This window comes from Diplodia corticola (genome assembly GCF_001883845.1).
Source record: "Diplodia corticola strain CBS 112549 chromosome Unknown scaffold69, whole genome shotgun sequence".
NCBI classification, from domain to species: Eukaryota; Fungi; Ascomycota; class Dothideomycetes; order Botryosphaeriales; family Botryosphaeriaceae; genus Diplodia; species Diplodia corticola.
The window spans coordinates 81,028-100,990 of NW_017971548.1; the positions used below are offsets into that span (position 1 = coordinate 81,028).

General features: G+C 59.0%; 9 protein-coding genes across 9 annotated transcripts; 4 read left to right on the forward strand and 5 right to left on the reverse strand.

The window, feature by feature from the left end:
• Nucleotides 1-1,419: 1,419 nt before the first annotated feature.
• On the reverse strand, nt 1,420-2,241 carry BKCO1_6900027 (phosphopantothenoylcysteine decarboxylase; the record flags this gene model as incomplete). Its single annotated transcript, XM_020278446.1, has 1 exon — nt 1,420-2,241. One exon carries the CDS (start codon nt 2,239-2,241, stop codon nt 1,420-1,422), a length of 822 nt encoding a protein of 273 aa, XP_020126205.1.
• Nucleotides 2,242-2,568: 327 nt separating this feature from the next.
• BKCO1_6900028 (monothiol glutaredoxin-5) lies at nt 2,569-3,155 on the forward strand (the record flags this gene model as incomplete). The annotated part of the gene is made up of 3 exons (XM_020278447.1): nt 2,569-2,595; nt 2,658-2,925; nt 2,989-3,155. The coding sequence occupies 3 exons, from the start codon at nt 2,569-2,571 to the stop codon at nt 3,153-3,155; spliced, it is 462 nt and encodes a 153-aa protein (XP_020126196.1).
• A 258-nt stretch (nt 3,156-3,413) lies between these two features.
• BKCO1_6900029 (Glutaredoxin) lies at nt 3,414-4,635 on the forward strand (the record flags this gene model as incomplete). Its single annotated transcript, XM_020278448.1, has 2 exons — nt 3,414-3,675; nt 3,737-4,635. The coding sequence occupies 2 exons, from the start codon at nt 3,414-3,416 to the stop codon at nt 4,633-4,635; spliced, it is 1,161 nt and encodes a 386-aa protein (XP_020126197.1).
• A 2,985-nt stretch (nt 4,636-7,620) lies between these two features.
• On the reverse strand, nt 7,621-8,231 carry BKCO1_6900030 (uncharacterized protein; the record flags this gene model as incomplete). The annotated part of the gene is made up of 3 exons (XM_020278450.1): nt 7,621-7,755; nt 7,847-8,151; nt 8,216-8,231. 3 exons carry the CDS (start codon nt 8,229-8,231, stop codon nt 7,621-7,623), a joined length of 456 nt encoding a protein of 151 aa, XP_020126222.1.
• Nucleotides 8,232-10,081: 1,850 nt separating this feature from the next.
• On the reverse strand, nt 10,082-11,985 carry BKCO1_6900031 (uncharacterized protein; the record flags this gene model as incomplete). Its single annotated transcript, XM_020278451.1, has 2 exons — nt 10,082-11,873; nt 11,975-11,985. 2 exons carry the CDS (start codon nt 11,983-11,985, stop codon nt 10,082-10,084), a joined length of 1,803 nt encoding a protein of 600 aa, XP_020126221.1.
• Nucleotides 11,986-12,313: 328 nt separating this feature from the next.
• BKCO1_6900032 (dihydrofolate synthetase fol3) lies at nt 12,314-13,573 on the forward strand (the record flags this gene model as incomplete). The annotated part of the gene is made up of 1 exon (XM_020278452.1): nt 12,314-13,573. One exon carries the CDS (start codon nt 12,314-12,316, stop codon nt 13,571-13,573), a length of 1,260 nt encoding a protein of 419 aa, XP_020126220.1.
• Nucleotides 13,574-13,798: 225 nt separating this feature from the next.
• BKCO1_6900033 (diphosphomevalonate decarboxylase) lies at nt 13,799-15,048 on the reverse strand (the record flags this gene model as incomplete). Its single annotated transcript, XM_020278453.1, has 2 exons — nt 13,799-14,927; nt 14,987-15,048. 2 exons carry the CDS (start codon nt 15,046-15,048, stop codon nt 13,799-13,801), a joined length of 1,191 nt encoding a protein of 396 aa, XP_020126219.1.
• A 207-nt stretch (nt 15,049-15,255) lies between these two features.
• On the reverse strand, nt 15,256-16,275 carry BKCO1_6900034 (alpha-l-rhamnosidase c protein; the record flags this gene model as incomplete). The annotated part of the gene is made up of 1 exon (XM_020278454.1): nt 15,256-16,275. The coding sequence occupies one exon, from the start codon at nt 16,273-16,275 to the stop codon at nt 15,256-15,258; it is 1,020 nt and encodes a 339-aa protein (XP_020126226.1).
• A 375-nt stretch (nt 16,276-16,650) lies between these two features.
• Nucleotides 16,651-19,532, forward strand: BKCO1_6900035 (glycosyltransferase family 1 protein; the record flags this gene model as incomplete). Its single annotated transcript, XM_020278455.1, has 3 exons — nt 16,651-17,770; nt 17,821-18,361; nt 18,425-19,532. The coding sequence occupies 3 exons, from the start codon at nt 16,651-16,653 to the stop codon at nt 19,530-19,532; spliced, it is 2,769 nt and encodes a 922-aa protein (XP_020126225.1).
• Nucleotides 19,533-19,963: the final 431 nt, after the last annotated feature.

The window sequence follows — 19,963 nt, forward strand, 5'->3', positions numbered from 1 at the left end:
CAGGGCAGCCCGCGTGCTGACCGCCCCCATTCCATTCCCCAGTGCCCGGCAAATCAACGCCTGTCTCTGCAACTCGTGCGGCTCCGAGCCTTGCTCAGCCGAATCTGACGTGAGTAGACGTTCGACCCGCAACTCTGCCTTCCCCAAAAAGCACGCGCTTGTTGCCGCTTTCGGTTACTTGCAGCATGGCAGCGAATGGTCGTGGAGCATACTGTCTTTTGACATCTCCCTGCCTGATGGAGCCTTACTGCCGGCGGCTCGAGCTCCTTCGTCTGCCTTTGCGGCTGTGCCCTGCCCATGCTCGATCTGCTGATCCCTACGGTCCTCGCTGACACACGGACACCCTCTCCAAATCAACGGCCGGCTATTGTTTCCCCGCGGCTAGCTTGTTTCCATACCTTCCTTTCCCATAGTCAGCCCTAGCGCCATCAAAATCCCTCGTGGCTGTGTCCCTCCTCTGGTGGATACGAGACTATGCTGCTAAGCTCCAAATTGGCCCAAATCTCCTCTCGGGTTCATGTTTCCTGCTTGTTGCGCTTAACTCTTTCAGCTTTCTGACTCTACGCTTCCTTTCCAATTGAGTCCAGTGCTGTGACTCAAATCCATGTAGCACTGCTTGGTGGAAAAGTGCAGCACCCGGCGCACGTCGTTCGTCGTGCTCAATTATCGGGCCAGTCTTCGCGAAGTATCTCTTCAATTGCTCGTGACAGCTCATTTCTGCTGAACGTAGGGCCCCAACAAGCGGGATGGAGTTTCGATATCTTGCAATGCATGCCCACTCCAGGCTAAGGAGCTCAGTGAAGATCATAACTCCATCCCTCGAACGCAATCTTACACGTATCATCCCACCTCGGTACGCCAGCGTGCATCAGAATACGACCTGTCTATGAAGGTCGGAAGGTTCCGAGCAAACCCCCGAAACACCGGCAAAGGCCTACACAGTGAGAAGAATATACGTACCGACCTTTTGATCAGGTAGCTGTACAGGATGTTCAAAGCAGAGCAAGGATCTTTGTTGGTATCTATATGGATGTCCCCTATGACATGACGGACATAAAGGTTACGGCAGATTCCGCAAAAGGATCGGGATGACAGCGGTAGAGGCTGGAACGATCAACTCAGTTCCGCTATCAGCATTTACTACATTAATGGCTGTCACACCGCGTGGAATAGTAACCACTTGTCTATCACGCTCTCCCGTAGTCTAACGACAGGGATTGCCTTTTGTTAGCATACAGCCGTCATTCAGACTACGAAGTCATTCAGCTGAGCAGACCAGCAACAGCGCAAAGTAACGCGCATTGGCGTCCTCCGATCTTTATGCTGTGCGATGTGTGTCACAGAGTTGAGTTTCGAGCAGCAGTCCCGACTCCTCAGAGACTCAAGGTCTTCGATACCCTCATCACCAACACCAATTCTTCACGCACGAGTCAACCCCATCCTCTCCTCAATCACACCCACAATCTCCTTCCACTCCTTCATGCCCCCGCTCCCAGTATCCCCACACGCAATCGTCTTCTCAATCGGTCTCAACACCTCCACCCACCCGCCATTCGCAACGCCCCACTCCTCCTCCAACACCCTAACCTGCTTCGCCGTAACCGGGTGCTCCCACATGGCCGTATTCATCGCCGGCGCCACCACGATCCTCTTCTTCCTCGTCCTCACCACCGCCGCCCCGCCCTCCTCCCCACCACCACCCACCGCGCCCTCCACCCCCTCCACATCCGGCAGCCTCACCGGATCCAACACGCCCATCGTATCCCACGCCCTCACCGTCGACAGCAGCAACCCGTCGCACACGCCCCCCACCATCTTCGCCATCGTGTTGGCGCTCAGCGGCGCCACCACAAGGATATCCGCCCACCGCCGCAGCTCGATGTGCAGGATGCTGTTGCCGCGCACCCACGGCTCGCGCCACTCGTCGGCGTCGAGGTAGACGCCGTCGACGTTGGGCAGCGCGGCGACGGCCGCGAGGTCGGGCTGCTCGGCGGACTGGCCGGCCAGGAAGGCCGCGGCCGAGCCGGTGAGGACGATGCGGATGGAGAGGTTGCGGTGCGGGGCGAGGGCGGTGACGATGCTGGGGAGCTTGATGGTGGCGACGGAGCCGGAGGACGCGAGGAGGAGGTGCTTTTTGGTGTCGTGTTGGTGGGCGGAGGCTGTGAGGGGGGGTGGCGTGGGGCGCGGGCGCGGTTGGGGGGGTTGGAGGGGTTGTTGTTGTTGTTGTTGTGTGGTGGGCATTTTTTGGTGTTTTTGCGCGATGGATGTCACGGGTGTTTTTCTGGGGGTTGGGTTGGAGCGCAGTTCACGGATTGGCGAAATGTAGGGGTCATCGAACGGTGGGGCGCATGGCGAGTCGAGGCAACGGGCGTGAGGTGGTGTTCGGACGAGTCGGGGTCGTGCGATATGTCAGCGCCCGCGGCGGCGATGTCATGACGAGATCTGCGGCGAACTTTCTGTGTGACAAACGCACGCCGCCGCCGACGCCGCCACCACGCCTCCGCCGAACAACGTTGCTCTCCGCAGAAACCCTCCACACAACGCAGATTCGCGTATCCTGACCCAGCCATGTTCTCGCGGACCGCACTCTCCAGCGTAGGAACTCGCATTGTTGCACCAATTTCCTCCGCTCGTTGCTGACAATCGACCGCCTGCAGGCCTTCCGCGCCGCCGCGCGCCCATCGCGCAACCCGCTCACCTTCGCTCGCTTCGCACCCCTCCAGATCCGCTTGCTCTCGCAGGAGACCCGCACCGCGATAGACCAGGCCGTTTCCAGCGCGCCCGTCGTTCTCTTCATGAAGGGTACCCCCGAGATGCCGCAGTGTGGATACTCGCGGGCCAGCATTCAGATTCTCGGCATGCAGGGTGTTGACCCCAGCAAGTTCACCGCGTTCAACGTGCTGGAGGACAATGAGCTGCGGGCAGGTATGTGGACACGATCTCACGGACAATGTATGGGTGGGGCCGTCGTTGCTAACGGGCGTGCAGGTATCAAGGAGTACTCGGAGTGGCCGACCATCCCGCAGCTCTACCTCAACAAGGAGTTTGTGGGAGGCTGTGACATCCTGATGTCGATGCACCAGGACGGCTCGTTGGCCAAGCTTCTGGAGGAAAATGGCGTGCTGGTGCCCGCCGAGGAGGAAGGCTCGCAGTAGACGCGTCTAATGACTGGATATGAAGCAATCGGACGAGTATAGAGCCTGTATAATGGGGGCTGTTTGCCTATATTCTTTTCTTGTAACTTTAGCACGCGCATGAGTGATGCGGCTGCAACGTTTTTTGTTCTGTTCTCCCCTCCTCTCGCGCTCATGCCCGATCTGGTTGTGTCTCGCTCGCGCTTTCCTCTCATTTCTTCGGCCTCCTCAATCCTTAGGTTTCACTCTCAGCTCACCCGCTCACCAAACCAATCCACCATGGCACCGCGTATTTTGCAAAACAGTGCGGCTTCCCGCCCCCGCGCTCACTTCACCGCAAAGCCAGAAGCCATCGTTCACACCTCCAAGATGTTCAAAAACCATGCCCAGCACAATACCACAGCACGGAGCAAGGCAGCGCCGCTCACCAAGTACGAGCTCACATCCAAGCCTCACGGCATCTCCAAATACAAATCACAGGGACGTGGCCCGACCCGCCAAGTTCGCAAACCAGACCATCCGCTCTTCATGCTCTTCGACGGTAACTAACCCACCTCATCCCCACCCCTACCTCCTACCTCCCCATCCACCAACCCCTCCAGCCGCCTCTCCAGCCACTGCAACCCTCCCCTCTCCCCATCAAAGCGCTCACCCCCTCCTCCCCCTCACAGAATCGTCAACCACCTACCGCAACACCATCATCACCAACGCCCAAGACTCCCTCCTCGCCACCCGCCACGCCCTCGAACACCGCCTAACCAGCACCAACGGCGCCGGCGAACAGCAACAGCAGCAGCAGGAGGAGGAGGAGCACAACCCACCCGCCCGCAACACCACTCCGCCCAACCCCTTCGCCGCCGCCGCCGCCTTCTCCCCGCCGCCGGATCCCAACCGCCTCCCCACGGCCGCCGAGCTGCGGGAATCGCACAACGCCCTCGTCGCCAAGGTCACTGCGCCGTTTGGCGAGACGAAGGTCGTGCGTGGCCGTGGCGGTATCAAGGCAGGGAGAGGAGTCGACGACGACGCCGCCGCCGCCGCCGCGCATGATGGTGGTGGTGGTGGTGGGGGGCAGCAGAAGGGGGAAATGGAGGAGGTGGGTGATGATGTCCTGGCGGCGGGGCAACAGGGACAGCAGCCGCTGGCGGCGGTGATGGCGGATTTCGCGGCGGTGGTGGCGCGCGAGGAGAAGAGGCTGCGCGAGCTTGGGGGCAGGTGGGTGCAGACGAGGGCGGAGATACGGTTGTTGGCGGAGGACATATTCGGTGAGGCGGCTGTGAGGGATATGGTGAAGGGGAAGAAGGGGAAGGCGGGCGGGGAGGTGGTGGAGGAGGTTGGGAGGGGGTTGGGGAAGGTTGAGGTGGAGGCGTTGAGGAGGGTTGTGGAGGAGATGGTGGGGGAGGCGGCGGGGGAGGCGGAGCGCGTGAGGGAGGCGGAGAGGAAGGTGAAGAGGGAGCAGAGGAAGATGATATTGGCGACGGTGAAGAGGATGGAGGAGTTGTAGTTCGGTGGGGCTCGAAATATCTGTTGCGGGTAGAGGATGGCTGAGATGAGAGGGCTGGCTGGATGGTCATACGGTCGATCAGAAGTGAACTTTGCTGCGACGTTAGGAATATGGACGAGGGAGTCTTATGACTGGTATTTTACGGACACGTAGCACGTGTGACAGGATGAGAGGCTAGTACATCGCTATCAATTATATTTCGAGCATCACGAGGTTTCTTCTACTCTAATGTCTTCACCTTGAATATCTGAAGTCAATGGAGCGCATTTGGCAATTCAGAGCAGAACTTTGTCGACTTTGGGAATTCTATGCTCTAACTCTCTCGTCCAGCGACAATGTTACTATACTCGGAATTCCATGGAAGAGTAATCCACAGCTGTTGATGCAGTAGGCTGAGTCTCAGGGTTCACAACTCAGCGCATACGAATTACCTCGCCGTAATGCCACGGTGAGTGCCGAAAAATCGATTGACCTACGACAATCCTTTGCTTGGGCAGTTGAAGCAGATATCCGGGCGTAGATGTAAGTATCAAAACTCCACGAATACATTCGGATATATGATCTCATTATCCATGCAAAATTGGTGTCGGTGGGGTCCATTTCTTTCCGCACCCACCACCGTGATGCGGTTGGCAGACCGAAATTTTGCACCGGGGCACCTGAAGCTCACCGAAGTCTCCGTGATTCTTGGTCGTAGCTGCTGAGTCGCCATCATCTTCTCATCCTTCAAGGTGATAATCGATTCCCAAACGAATATGTGTGTGATTGCCTGCAAATAGCGGTCCCGAGAGCTCGCAGAGATCCGCTCAGACTCAATTGCGCCTCGCACCGAGTTCAACTAATACAGCCCTCTGGAATCGTTCGAATCTCGAGCTCAATATCACAAGGGGATATAGAAGAGATATAAGTACCTTGGGTACTCACGGGAAACTGACGCCCAAGTCTAACGGCGGCACCAACTGAAACCTACAGTTCTCTCTTTAAGCATAACAGGCATCATCAACACAAGAGTACGGTGTTTAGGAGCCAGATACATCTTTCAGAGGGCAAAATAGTAATCATGTGTCCGCCCGTACGCCGAATCGGATGATATCTTCCGCGCGCGACGCAAAACAAATCCCAAAATCCCCGCTGGGTAGCCCGAGACTTCCAGGCCCCCTTCCATTCCTGGTTCTAAGGCAAGACACAAGTTGATGTACTGAAGAGCTGTCCAGCATTGAACACTACACGTTGATCAAACACGGCGCTCACGGCGCTTAATCGCAAACAGCAAACGGACAGGGCAGCCGCGTGCACCGGCAACTCGCAGCGCCGCGCAAGCGGAGGCGCTCACGCCGAGATTTTTTTTTTCTCGACAGCCGCGGACGCGTGCGCGGTGGCCAGGGATTCCGTATATGAATTGTTCCGTTCCTCTCCGCATTCATTCTGTGCCTCCACAAACAAGTTTTATTGTGGGAAGTTGACCCGGTTCCAATCCATCGTCCACTTACTTCCCTCAGACACGAATGTCCCAAATCCATTTCGGTCGGCCGTATGTTGTGGGGTTTTAGAGTTGTAAAAGGACCATCCATAACGCATTGTGGAATCATGCTGAGTTTCTGCATTTAGAGATGGTGCTGATGATGCCTCAGCGGGAGATGTTGATGATTTGGACCAGAAACCCGGACGAAGGAGGCAACTGTGGGTAGATCCTGTTCGTTATGTCGGCAGCGAGAGTCACAACTTCGTCTTCACAATCACGGCTGAACGGAACCAAGAGTGTGGCTCCTGCAAGGTGTGTGAAGGCGTTGTTGGAAATAAAGTAAGACAACCCCTTTATAACCCAGGCGGCCGCCTGCCACTGCGTAGGCCGGCAGCACGATCGCACGGGACATCCTGCAAGCAGATGCACCCAAAATAGGATACCATGTCGCCAACGGAGTCAACAGGGCGCGCTCGTCGTTTGAATATGTTAGGCTTGCCGGCTCACCAAAGGGCAAAGCCACCAAAGTCTCATAATACTTTTCCTTCGTGGAGACAGGAAGCCAGCCCGTTGCACGTTACAGCCACAACAGCAGCACCCTCTCCATCGGTCTCGACGAAGCTTCAAGACACGCAGCATAAGAATTCGAGCTGCATGTTCTCCGATTCCACATGAACCTCATTACCATCACCCATTATCGATGCTGTTCAGCATTCCCATGAAAAGAAAGAGTGTGTAAGCGTCTGGTTCGTTGTTGGCTTATGGGTAGAAAATAACACCCTCTCAAACGACTCCCAACAAGGCCTCTAAAAGTATTCCCTAGTGCAACGTCCGAGTAGCAGTCATCTTCTTCTTTACGATTGTGAAATGCAAAAAACTGTTCAGGCAAGCGGATGTGCTTGCCTCCTCTCAGGGAATAGTAACGATCACCAGTTAAACCCTTGCGCAGCTCATCGCTCGAAAAACTGCGCGAGAAGCAAAAAACGAATTACAACGTGAGGACCAATTTGGCCATCACATGGCTGGGAATCGAATCGAAGCCATGAAGGATGGCAAAAGAAATCGACCCGCTTATATTTACGTGGGCACATTTGCACCACTTGTCCACACAAAGGTTCGTTGTAAGTCGATTTCTTCCGTAGCCCACTGTGCCCCGAGGTTGGATGTCTCCGCCAATGCGTTAGCATACAGGGAGAATGATTCCAATTATTGGCATACCATATAGCAAAAAGATCAATCGACTGAACGGCAAAGTGGAAAACATCATCCTTAACCCGAGCATGGACATCACACATCAAATCACACACCAGTATCAAGGTTCATGACTGATTATTCCATCAATTGATTATACAGCGCAGGGTGCCATTGTCACCTCGGGGTGTCATCCATCCGCTGCTTCGTATCTTAATCACCATCCGTACCCGACCTTCGTGATCAAAAGGGAAGAAGAACAAGAGGCTCATCACTTCGTTTCCGCAGTCTCATCCCAAAATAAGAACGCGCATTAAATCCCCTTTCACCCTCTAGTCGAAGGGGTTGGTGCGGGTGCCCCACCAAGTGAGGGTCAAGGCCAGGCCGACAGTCTCCAGAAGCCTAGCGACGCCGCCGACGGCAACCTGCTCAAGAGGACGCTTCTCGGTGATGACGTGGGCGATGAGCTACATTCCACAGCATTAGCACAGATTCCAACCCGAAAACAAAAGCCGACCATCCCCAGCGTGGTGGATGCATCGTTGGATCAAGACTCACCGAAGGCGCAGAGCTGGCGAAGAAGATGAGACCGCCGAGGTAGGCGGCGCCCTTGTAGCTGAGGGTGCCGGTGGCGTTGATCAGGGCGCCGACGCCGTACGCCTGCACGGCGCTGCCCAGTAGGCTCGAGCCGTAGCTGGCCGCCGCAGTCGCCGCCTCCTTGGACTTGAAGAACTCCTCCTTGGAGTTGGCGGCCTGCACTTGCCTGTACGTATCGCCGAAGACGGGGCCCAGGACGGCCAGCGAGACGGCGTGCGTGTAGGCCGTGCCGAGGGCAATGGCCGAGGGCTTGACGGGAGGGAGGTCTGGAGGGTTTGGTCAGTGACGGGGTACAAGGGAGGGAGGCGACTGCGGGCGAGGGACACGTACAGTGAAGAGTGGCCATTGTTGCGGTGTCGAGGAGTTGTGTCGATTGGGAGTTGTTGAGATGAGTAAGTCGTGAGGAAGGGATGGGGTTGTGTGGTAGGTGGAAGTGTGACAAGAGACGAGGCTCTCTCTCTTTAAGAAGAGGCGCGCGGCTGCTGTGATGATGACGAAACCCTGCACGCTTTGGGACGCCCTTCGGTTTTCCAAGGAGCAAGAGCGAAGCGGAGCGGTTCCCGGAGGAACAAGGCAGGCCAGAGGCGCCACACTAAGGGCCAGAACGCCAGTCCACCCAGTAAATAGAAAGAAGCACCACCGCTGCCGTCTGCCGTCCTCATCCACGCCCACCCTCGGCCTGCAGCAGTTGCAGCCTTTGGCTCCCACAGCTGCCTACGCCGTCCGCCGTCCCTCGCCCCTCCAGCGTCGCCAATGCCATGACGTGGAAGCAGAGAAAAGCTGCGCCATAGGGCATTATGTCGGATCGACGTCATGACGGCTTGGCGCACGGCCTGTGGCTGGTGACGCAGAAAGCCAGCTGCGAGGAGCTATGGCCTCCTCTCTTCCCCGCGCAGTCCAATCGGCAATGGAGGAAGCTGGCGCAAATGCTGAATCTGACATCGAGATCACGTATTTGCCCGGCCACTGGTCCGCGGCCCTTGTGCGACATCATCATCTCCGACGTGAATTTCCTTCTGCCACCTTCTGGCCCTTTCGGATGTGGGCCCCCCACCACGCCCGGGATCGCAGCTTCGATCACTTGTGCAAATCATCAATCCCCATCGCGCACTGCCGCATTCTAGTCCTTCTCGGTCCGCTGCGACGCGTTTGCTCTACCATTCCCGCACAGCTGGGACTCGGTGAGCTGAAAAGTAAGTCATTATTGATGTTATGCGTCTCCCCAGTCCTGCATTGATGACGCCACACGCGCGTCTTGCCGACCCGACGCCAACACCGCCCCACGATGTATGTTCCTGGCTCGGCATGCATGCAACTTTTTGCGGCTCGCTTTTTATTTTTGCGGGGGATCCGCCCCGAGAAAGACCAGAGCCGCCGCCACTGCCCCACATGCTCAGACGTCAGGTGGGTCATCGCTTCACTCAATTGTCCAGCCCCCGTAATCGCCGCTGAAAGGCTAGTTAATTCTGAGACTTTGTTGAGGACACATAGGTAGTTCAAGCAAGCTGAAAATGACGTGTGTGGAGATGCCCCGCTTGCACAGCCGCATCGCCCCTCTCGTCCACTGCGTCCCCGGTTGGCAGTCAAGCAATCTAACGTAGCTCGACTGGAGGGAATCGGTATAACCGCTCTCTTACCACTTTCATCCCGTACCTTACGTCAAATCATATGGGACGCATCCCAGTTTCCACGAAAATTCGTTTGCTTGTAGCAATCAATCATCGGCAGCCAAAAAAAAAAAGTCTTGTATCAATTTAATATCACCAGACCACAGGCTCGCTAGCTGCCCGATTTCGACTTTTGCTTCTCTCTCCCCTAGAAAAGCCGGGTATAAATGTTTTGCCCCTTGCTCAAGACATTCCTTTCGACTTTTTGTGGTTCTTTCTCTTTCCCTTGCTTTAATCGCATTGATGGCCCAGACCCCGAAGCCGTAAAACTTCCCTCCCAATTTCACTCCACCTCCCAATAAAACGCCAGAACCCGCTCCGCTCCTTCTGAGTATACCCTTTCCTAAAAGATTCTGAAAAAAAAAACCATGCCTAATACAGCACAACAAAGAGCTAGCAAAACACCATCGTAAACGCGGCTCGCAGGAGCAAGATAAGAAAGAACAAAAAAACATACAACCCCCGTATCGCGCAACGAAAGCGCAATAAGTTTGCGCACCGAAAGCAACATCACCACATCCGCCCTTTCTTAGGCCTCATCCCACGCGCCTTCACGCTGGTCCCTCCTGGGCGCGCCCTCGAGCATGGGAGGCACCAGTCCGGCACCGGTCCAGAACTCCTCAGGCACGTCGTCACGTCGCGCCAGCCGTCCCAGGATGTCGCGCATCGACTCCAGCTCCGGGTCCATCTGCGGGTGCCTCTCCGCGACTCTGTCCAGGATGTCCGCGAAGTCCGGAAGGGCCGGGGTGCTGCTGCTCATCCGGTTGTCGCTGCTGCTGCCGCCGCTGCCGCCGCTACCGCCGCCGCTGGTGCTCGTGTTCGCCGCGTCGCTGCCGACGCCGCTGTCGCGCCTGTTTTCGAAACTTCTCTCGACGACGCCGCCGCTGCTGTTCTCGCGGTACAGGCCCGGGAGGCGGGGGAGGATGTAGCTCGTGAACTGGGACGAACGCGGCGGGGGCGAACGGGAAGGAGCGGGAGGGCTGGTGCTGCCAGAGGACGACGCACGCTCGGCGAATGTGAAGTAGTTCTGCACCAGCGTCGTCGCGTCGTGGGAGCGCGACCGAACGGAAGGCGGGTAGGCCGCCGGGTTGCGCGTTGGCGGGCCGTCTTGGCGGGAACGGGGGCGGTCGTAGAATCCCCACGATCTGTCTCGACGAGAGCGTGACGCCGAGCCACGGGGGCCCAGTCTCTCCTCGCCCTCTGTATCGTTTCCAGACATGTCGTCGTCGGTCTCGCAGCCACGCTGCGGGAGAGCGGATGACTCGTCTTGGCTCGGCCGGCGAGATGGGACGGTAAGTTGGGTGTTCGGAGAGTCCACCGAGGCTCCTCGCGCCGATTCAGATCCGTCTTGGGAGTTATTCGAGGCGGAGAAGGAAGCGGAAGCGGCTGCGGAGGTGAAGGATGAGTCTCTGCTAGGAAGCTGTGCGTCTGGCGTGATGGTAGTAAGCATCGTCTCCCAGGGATCAGCGGGAGGACTCAGGCTGCGCTCACGATCTCCGAGTCCATCTAAGGTACCAGGCGGGCTCCAAGACTGGCGCAGATAGCTGGCCGGCAGAAGGCCATTCGTGACTTGCCTCCTTCCCATGCGTCTGAGCGGAGGCAAATCGCGCGTGGCATCCGCCATGTCGCGGCCGGCGTCCGTTGGCGCGGATTCCTCGTTGCCGTCCACAGACTCGCTCGCGAAAGGCCAGTTGCTCGGTGCGCGACGATATGTGTGTCTTGGCAGTTCTCCAAGCGGCTCTTGAGCCCGGGGCGGCCACACGCGGCGTCGCCTGCCTGACAGCCTGGAGATCACGTCCGTGCCGCGCGGCGCAGAGCGCGGACGCTCCCAAAGCTCTCGGGGGAGAGGGCGATCCGGATCGCTACTCGACTCTCGTTCGTGGGCGTCGGAACGGGAGCGTGACAAGGGGTCGTTCTCGGGGTGGCTGGGGCCGTGGCGGCTGGCGCGGATACTGGGACCGTCGGTGCTGATATACAAGTGAACGCGGTCTTCAGGGCTGCTGGCCTGCTCGCGCGATTCGGAGGCGATGGATGCTAGCCGGTCAAGGTCGGAGAGCCAGTCGTCGGCCATGCTGCTCAGGTCCGCGGTGCGGCGCTCCTGGGTGCGTCGCTCGGCCTCGCGCCCATTTGCGCGACGCGTGATAAGCTCCGCCACGCTAATGTAACGACGAGAGGGGCCGTTTGCATCGCTGCGCGCTGGTATGCGCCCCGGACGCGACGAGGCTGGAGAGGAGCGGCGTATTGGGGAGCGTGTCGCGGCAGACGCGTCGTTCTTGACTGCCTGGGCGCGGTGGTCGGCAGGGGACGGCGCGCGCCAGATACTGCAGGGTGCGTTAGCGATGCTGGAGGCGGCACGCCTGTGAGGCTGAAAGATACGCGCGCGTTCGTCGCGCATAAACAGTGGTGGTGTGAGGAGACGTACGGGAGACCCATGATGCGGAGATGGCTCGGAGAAGATGCGCGACTGGACGTAATGAGCGACGGGCGATGAAGGGGCCTGGTTGGATGTGCGCGGATGAGCGTGGAGGATGGGATGTGGAGTGTTGGCTGAGGCAGCGAAGAGAGCATGCAGCCGCAGAGATCTGGGGTCGCGCCGCCAACCGCTGGCTACCTAGCCGGGTGAGGCGGACCTGCCCCCAGCAACCCCGCCGCAGCCAATCAGCGGCCCCTGCGTCTCGCGTACAACGTCGCTGCAGGTCCGCCTCGCGCAACGTTTGCCTGGCTGACGCCTGTCATCTCCAACGTCACCACCGTCGCCGCCATGATCGAGCTCGGCCTGGCCCGTGTCGGTCAGCTGCTCCGGCAGACGCCACTACCATGGCGCGCCATCCACGTTGCCGGCACCAACGGCAAAGGCTCCATCTGCGCGACAGCCTCCGCCATGCTGCACAGGGCTGGCATCTCGCACGGCCGCTTCACCTCGCCGCACCTGATCGACCGCTGGGATTGCATCAGCATCAACGAGGTGCCGGTCGCCGAGTCCGTCTTCCGCGAGGCCGAGCACCTGGTCGCGGGTCGCAACGAGAGCGAGGGCATCAATGCCACAGAGTTTGAGCTGCTGACTGCCACCGCCTTCGAGCTCTTCACCCGCGCGAAGATTGAGATTGGCGTCATTGAGACCGGCATGGGTGGTCGCCTGGATGCCACCAACATCCTGCAACACCCCTTGGTGACCGTCATCTGCAAGATTGGCATCGATCATCAGGCATTTCTGGGCGACACCATCGAAAAGATCGCGTTCGAGAAGGCCGGTATCCTGAAGCCAGGCGTCCCGTGTGTTGTTGAAGCTACCAACAGGCCATCGGTCATCGACGTGATCCAAAAGCGCGCCAAAGAGATATCCGCAGGCCCGGTTTTCATGGTTGATGGCCTGCCGGACGCGCCGGAATCAAATACAGAGTACAAGAACTTCCTAAAAACCAAAGACCTCCAGCCTCATGAGGTCCTCAACACAGCGTGTGCTCATAAGGCCACTTTGTTGGCTCTGGAGGCCCTTGGCCGGAAGCCTGCCGATGAGTTGAGCCTTTTCAACGGTCTGACAGACATCAAGTTGCCCGGACGTCTGCAGACTTTGGATCTCGGGCGTGTTACGGGGCGCAAGAGCCCAGCCGTGTTGGATGGTGCACACAATGCTGATTCGGCTGAAGCCCTTGGCCGTTTTGTAGAGTCATTACGCAAGAAGACCAAGGGCAGTGTGGTTTGGGTGTTATCAATTAGCCACGGCAAGGCCATGACTGAGATGCTTAAGCCGCTTCTAAGAAATGGCGATTCCGTCGTGGCGGCAGAGTTCGGCCCGGTTGATGGAATGCCCTGGGTGAAGGCGACACCCGCAAGAGAAGTAATCGCAGCCGCGAAAAGCACCGCAACGCTGGGTGAAACAGCCGAATGTGGACCAGATGTCCTAGCTGCTTTGAAGAAAGCCACCCAAATAGCATCCACTGAAGGTCACGAGACCCCTCTTGTCGTTGCTGGTAGCCTTTACTTGGTGTCAGACGTCTTGCGTCTTCTAAGGAGCGGCTAATAGGTTTAAAGAATGGGCAAGAATGAAAAGAGATTTCCGAATATCAAATCACACAGCCACAGTGGTGAGCACCGCATCGTTTCTGCTCACTTAAAGTAAGATATCGTACAATAGAAGTCACTACAACGCTCTAGCATCTACCGATTGAGTTTCTGATCGTGCTTCATTTGATCTTTACATATGCATTAAACTGTTCATAGAAGAAAGGGGAATCTCGTCCATCATTTATGCCTTGATAGCCTGGCCCTTCTCATCAACAAGGTGCTCCGTCACGCTGATCGGACCCTCGCCAACGCCAGTCAGGATGACTCTGCTGACGCCCTCCTTGAGCTGAGCCGCGGTCTTCTCGTCGACCTTGGACTGCGCCTCGGCGTTCGCCTGAACGGCCGTGCCCCTCTTGCCCTCCCAGCCCTCCTTCTCCCCGAGAAGAGCCTTGAACAGACCAGCAACCTCCTTCTCGTGCTCCTGCAAGTAGTAGATTACCGCATTCGGTCCGGCATCGAACGTGTACGCCGCAATCGTCTTGCCCGCAGCCTCGTTGATATACTCCACCGCCTTGATCGCCGCGCGAGACACATCGTTCATGTAGAAGATCGGGGGCTCGGTATCGAGGCAGGTAGCGTGGAAGCTGTTGCTGTCCTTCATCGTGACCTTGGCGAAGGCCTCGAAGTCGCGCTTCTGGACCGCCTCCTCCATCTGCTTCATGCGCAGCGGGACCGTCTCGTTGGCGCGGGCGGGGAACAGGCTGCTCGTGGCGACGGTCGTCTGCATGCCGGTGGTGCTGCTGACGCCCTTCTTGGCGGCGCTGACGACGAGGATGACGGCGCGCATGTCGGGCCAGTGGCGGGCGGGGGCGACCTCGTACGCGAGGCTGTCGCTGCCGTCGGCGGCGGCGCCCTGCTCCCACGCGACGTAGCCGCCGAACAGGCTGCGGCACGCCGAGCCCGAGCCCTGGCGGGCGATGCGCGACAGCTCCGTCGGCGTGGCGGGCAGCCGGTACAGGTCGGCGATGGCGCGCACCAGGGCGGCGAAGCCGGCGGCGCTGCTGGCCAGGCCGGCGGCGGTGGGGAAGTTGTTCTCGCTGACGACGCGCAGCGGGTACGACGACAGCTTGGGCAGGCTGGGGTCGGCGGCCTCGACGGCGGCGCGCAGCGCCCTCAGCTCGCGGAAGCAGGCCTGGGTGCGGGCGCCCGACACGTCTTGGTCCTGGCCATTGAGGAGGAGCGAGTCGGCGGTGGAGTAGGAGGCAGAGCAGGAGGCGGTGGTGTGGGTGCGCAGGTCGGATTGGGCGAGGGTGACGGACAGCGACGAGTTCGTGGGCAGGTTGAGCTTGGGATCGCGCTTGCCCCAGTACCTATGGTTTGCAGGCGGGGGTTTAGTCAATGGCGCAGAGCAGCGGGGCGTGAGGCGGACTTGATGACGGCGATGTTCACCGGAGCGGTGGTGCTCGCTCTGTAGACTTGGGAATCGGCCATGTTGGAGGGAGGAAGATCGTTGGCGAGAAATGTGAGAGAGCTGCGAGCGGTGTGGAGGAGCAGTTGAGGGGCACCAGCTGCTCTGGCGTCGGAGGCTACGCCAGGGTCCCCCGCGCTCGGACCGACCGAAAAGGGAGTCCGAGCGAGCGGCCGGCCAGCACCCGCTTCTCTCGCTCCGAACACTGCATTTATCTGGCTGTCTACCGACTACGACACTTCCTTCGCGACAAGCTTCGGCCCCTCGATCAGCTTGACCTTGCGCCCTTCCCACCAGCACATGAGGCCGGCAAACAAGCTGACGCCACAGCCCAACCCGATGAACAGGCCGGCGCCCCAGGTCGGGCGGTCGATGCGGTTGTAGTTCCACATCATGAAGGCCATGCCAACCTGGAATAGCGTGTTGAGCACGTACATGCAGACGACAAAATCCAATTTCCAATACTTCGTCGCCGGCGCACGCGCGCCCGAGGTAGTGGCTCGCGCAGCACTGGCTGCATCCTCGTCCTCCTGACGAAGTCGGAACCAGCTCGCGTTCTGTTGAGCCAGCCTGCGGAGCCCAGCTCGCCCGCCTTCTGGCCCGACGCCGAAGCGGAAGGCTGCAATGAAGCACAGGTCCCGGAACCTCCACGGCGCAAGCCCCCAGGCGGTGAGGCAGAAGAGGGCGTTCAGGATCTGTGAGTCGATCTCAATCCAAATCTTGCGCGGAGACGAGTCTGCATCGCCGTCGTCGGGATGGTTCATGGCAGGCGCCGCCTTCAAGATCAGAAAGAACAGCATTGCGCCCCATGCCACCACGTTCAGCCCGTATATGGTGACGAGGAAGCCGGTCGGAGTGAGGATGAATTTGGCCGCTGCGACGAGTCCACGTTTGATGACCACTGTCCATGGTGCTTTCGGCTCGGCTGTCGCTTGTTGTGCCTCGGTTGAAATGGTCGTGGGAAACGCTCGCAAAGTAGCCGTGTCGGCTTCACGTGCGCTGTGGCCGTGGGCGTCGAACTCGACGTCGTCCTGCTGCAGGTCGGTGATGTTGGGTGCGTGGGCTATGGCAGTCCCCGTGGCTGCCCACATTCCCAGCTGGGGGTTGTACTGCAGCAGTTCCTTGGCCACCGACACGGACCCGGTCCGCAGCCTGCCGAGGGCATTGTCCGTGGTTTGCCGGTAGTCTGCGGTTGGCAGCTGGTTGATGACATTTTCGGGGGCATCTTTGCCTGGCGGGGTCGAAGACATGTTTCTTGCAGTGATTGAGAAATGAGAGGACGACGGGCGTGGACATCGATCCAGCTTCAGCGAGGGCGGCCCCCGAGTCAATAGCCAGCGATCTATTTCTTCAATCTTGACTCCGCTCGCATCCGATGACCTCTTCCACTGGATCTGTGCACGTCCATGCCAATCGGACAAGTTGGACGCTCGTTTCGCCAAGCTTTACCCAACCTGGTCAATGTTGCGACGGACAGCTGCGGCTGCTGATTCTCCTAGACCGCACGCTAGCCCTCCCGTCACTTTCCCAGCTGCTGACTGATAAAGCGCCGCCGTCAAGCTGCCTTTCACTACTTGGACCACTGGTGAGCCGCACCCGATCGACCGTTGTGCCTTTGTTGCATCATGTCGAGACCCGGCGTTCACCCACGTCGCGCTTCCGCTGTGACTGTTCTGCAGGATGACGGCCGAGTCAATATCAAAGTGCTGGGCAAATTACCCTTTTCCCTCAGATCCGACCACTCGTTAAGAAAAAGATGGAAAGCGCCTCGGAAGAAGGACAGGGTCCAAGGTCGCTGTGACGGCGAGAAAGTATTGCAAGACTTCGCCCACGTTCCGCGCATGAATATTGCCATCCTCATCACCGGATCACGCGGCGATGTCCAGCCTTTTCTTGCTCTGTCCAAGGTCCTCCAAAGCCCGCCATACTGTCACCGGGTTCGAATTGTTACCCATCCAAACTTCAAAGGATTCGTCGAGGAGAATGGCGTCGAGTTCTACTCCATGGGTGGAGACCCGGAGAAACTGATGGCCTACATGGTCCGAAATCCATCCATCCTGCCGTCAATGGCGTCAGTGAAAGCCGGAGACGTGCGAATGAGGAGAAGAGAGATTGCAGAGATGCTGTACGGGGCATGGCGAGGATGCACCGAGGCCGGAGACGGAATAGAGGATTCCAACGACGACGACATTCCATTTGTCGCCGATGCCATCATCGCCAATCCTCCAAGCTACGCCCATATTCACATTGCCGAGAAACTCTCGGTCCCGCTCCATATAATGTTTACAATGCCCTGGTCCCCAACCACAGCCTTCCCGCACCCGCTAGCCAACGTCCAATCGAGCAAATCCAGCAACAAGGTGGCCAATTGGACGTCCTACTACGAAATGGATCTTCTGACCTGGGAGGGTCTTAGCGATCTCATCAACCGCTTCCGCGTACGAACCCTGGATCTTGACCCTCTGAGTCCCATCTGGGGCCATCAACTTTTCACCCGCCATGAAGTACCACATACCTATTGCTGGAGTGAAGCCTTGATCCCGAAGCCAGCGGATTGGGGGCCACACATCAGCATCAGTGGCTTCTTTTTCCTGTCCCTGGCATCGTCCTACACGCCACCACCCGAGCTTCAAGCATTCCTCGATGCGGGTCCACCGCCCGTGTACATTGGTTTTGGTTCAATCGTTGTCGACGACCCGCAACGACTCACAGAGATGGTCCTCGAAGCGGTGAAAAAGTCAGGTGGTAAGTTGGCCGCACCAATTTTGATTCCCTCAGAAACTCATGCAATGCAGTGCGAGCGCTCGTCTCCCGAGGCTGGGGCAAGATGGGCGGCTCCGACGTACCCGACAACGTTTTCCTTCTCGGGAACGTGCCTCACGACTGGCTCTTCCCGCGCGTGTCCGCCGTTGTCCACCACGGTGGTGCTGGCACGACGGCCATCGGGATCGCGCTCGGCAAGCCGACCGTCATCGTCCCCTTCTTCGGCGACCAGCCATGGTGGGCGAGCATGGTGTACCGTGCGGGCGCAGGCCCCGAGGCAGTTCATTTCAAGAAACTCACGGCTGACAAGCTCGCGCATAACATCACCGAAGCGTTGAAGCCCGAGATGCAGGTCCGGGCAAAAGAATTAGCAGACAAGATACGCGGAGAGAGAGGCGCCGAGAAGGCAGCAGAGACATTCCATTCCATGCCTCAGATGCGGGGCATGGCTTGCGCAATATGTCCGGACAGAGTCGCGGTATGGAAGGTCCGGTCGACAGGAATCCAGCTGAGCGCCGCAGCCACAACCATTCTCGTGGGCAAAGGCCTCATCGACCCGCACGACCTGAAGCTGTAAGCCCCCCCAACCAATGTCAGGAACGACGTATCGTTTCTAACAAGCATTCACCCCATTAGCTGCGAGCACAAGCGCTGGTACGTCGAAGAAGGCCCACCCGACCCCCTCGCCGCCCTCGTCGGCACGCTCGTCACCTGGGCCCGCGGCTACCAAGTCATCCTCAGCGACTTCAAACACGACCTCTCCCGCTCTCCCTACCCAACCACCCACCACCGCCCCCCATCTTCCAACGGCACACCCTCCCCCTCCGCATCAACCGCCCCCACCATCACCACCACCGCCTCCACCGCCTCCACCACCAACCCCTCCCCCTCCGCCCTCCAGCTCTCCACCTCCCTCTCCCACAACCCCACAAACACCCACCACCACCACCACCCCCTCAAACCCCCCACCCATACCCAACAACAAAAGAAACCCTCTTCCAACCCCCTCCCCACCGCCCTCGCCACCCTCTCCTCCCGCCTCGCCCAAATCACCCTCGTGCGCGGGCCCGCTGCGCTGCTGTACAACGTCGCCAACGGCATGCACAACGCGCCGTCGGTGCTGCTGCGCGACCCGAGCGTGCGGGGCCCGCGCCCGCGCATCGACGGCGTCGCGTCCGGGCTGCGCGTCGGGGGGCGCGAGTTTGCGTGCGGGCTCGCGGACGCGGCGGCGGGGTTCGTCGTTTTGCCGGTTTGGGGGTGGAGGGATGCTTCTGCTGGTGGTGGTCGGGGCCGGGGGAGGGGGGATGGGCCGGAGGCCGAGGCGAGGAAGAGAGATAGGTGCGTTGGTGTGGCGAAGGGATTCGCGCAGGCGCTGGGGGGCGCGCCGTTCAAGGTTGGGGCGGCGGTCGTGGGGCCGGTCGGGTATGCGGCCAAGGGGGTGGAGAGGCAGATCGCGGGCTGGCTGGGGGAGGTGGAGAGGAAGAAGGCGAGTGGGGGACGGGTTTTGCAGTTGCCTGAGGATGTTGGGAGCGAGGATGTCAAGAGGAAGGTCAGGAGCGCGTGTGGGAAGGCTGGGGGGCATGAGAGCGTTAGGTGGATTGTGGAGAGGAGGGTGCTGCAGGGGTGCTGGGAGATGTCGAGGCTGAGGGAGGAGATGGGCGGGAGTGTGCATGAGTTTGCGGAGGAGGTGATTGGGAAGTGGCAGGCGTTGGATAGGGGACGGAGGGGGAGCAGGGCTGCGTGAGGAGTGTGTAGGTGGTGGTGGGTTTAGGCTTCCAGGTATGGCTGAAGCGAGGTGGGGCTCTCGTTAGAGGTTTGACCTACATTAATGTTAAGCTTCCTAATCCGAATCTAGGATTACGGCATTTTTAGTTTCCAGTGGCAGACTCTAGACGTCCATTTCATCGTTGGCCGGGTGAGTGTGCAGCCAGCATCCGCCGGCATCACCACAGCGCCGCACGCCGATATCAAATTCCAGACAAAGCTACAAAGTAAAACTCATGATCGACAGGGCTATTTGCATCAAGCTTCGGCCGACCGGTTCAGCCTCACACTGATTGATGGCTGGATTCGACACAGCCGCTAAATTCCCTTTGTTCCGGGAGCAACCGCCTGCCCACCACCGGCAGTATCCGGCGATACCCCGCTCCTCCTGACCAAATAAGATCATAGCTC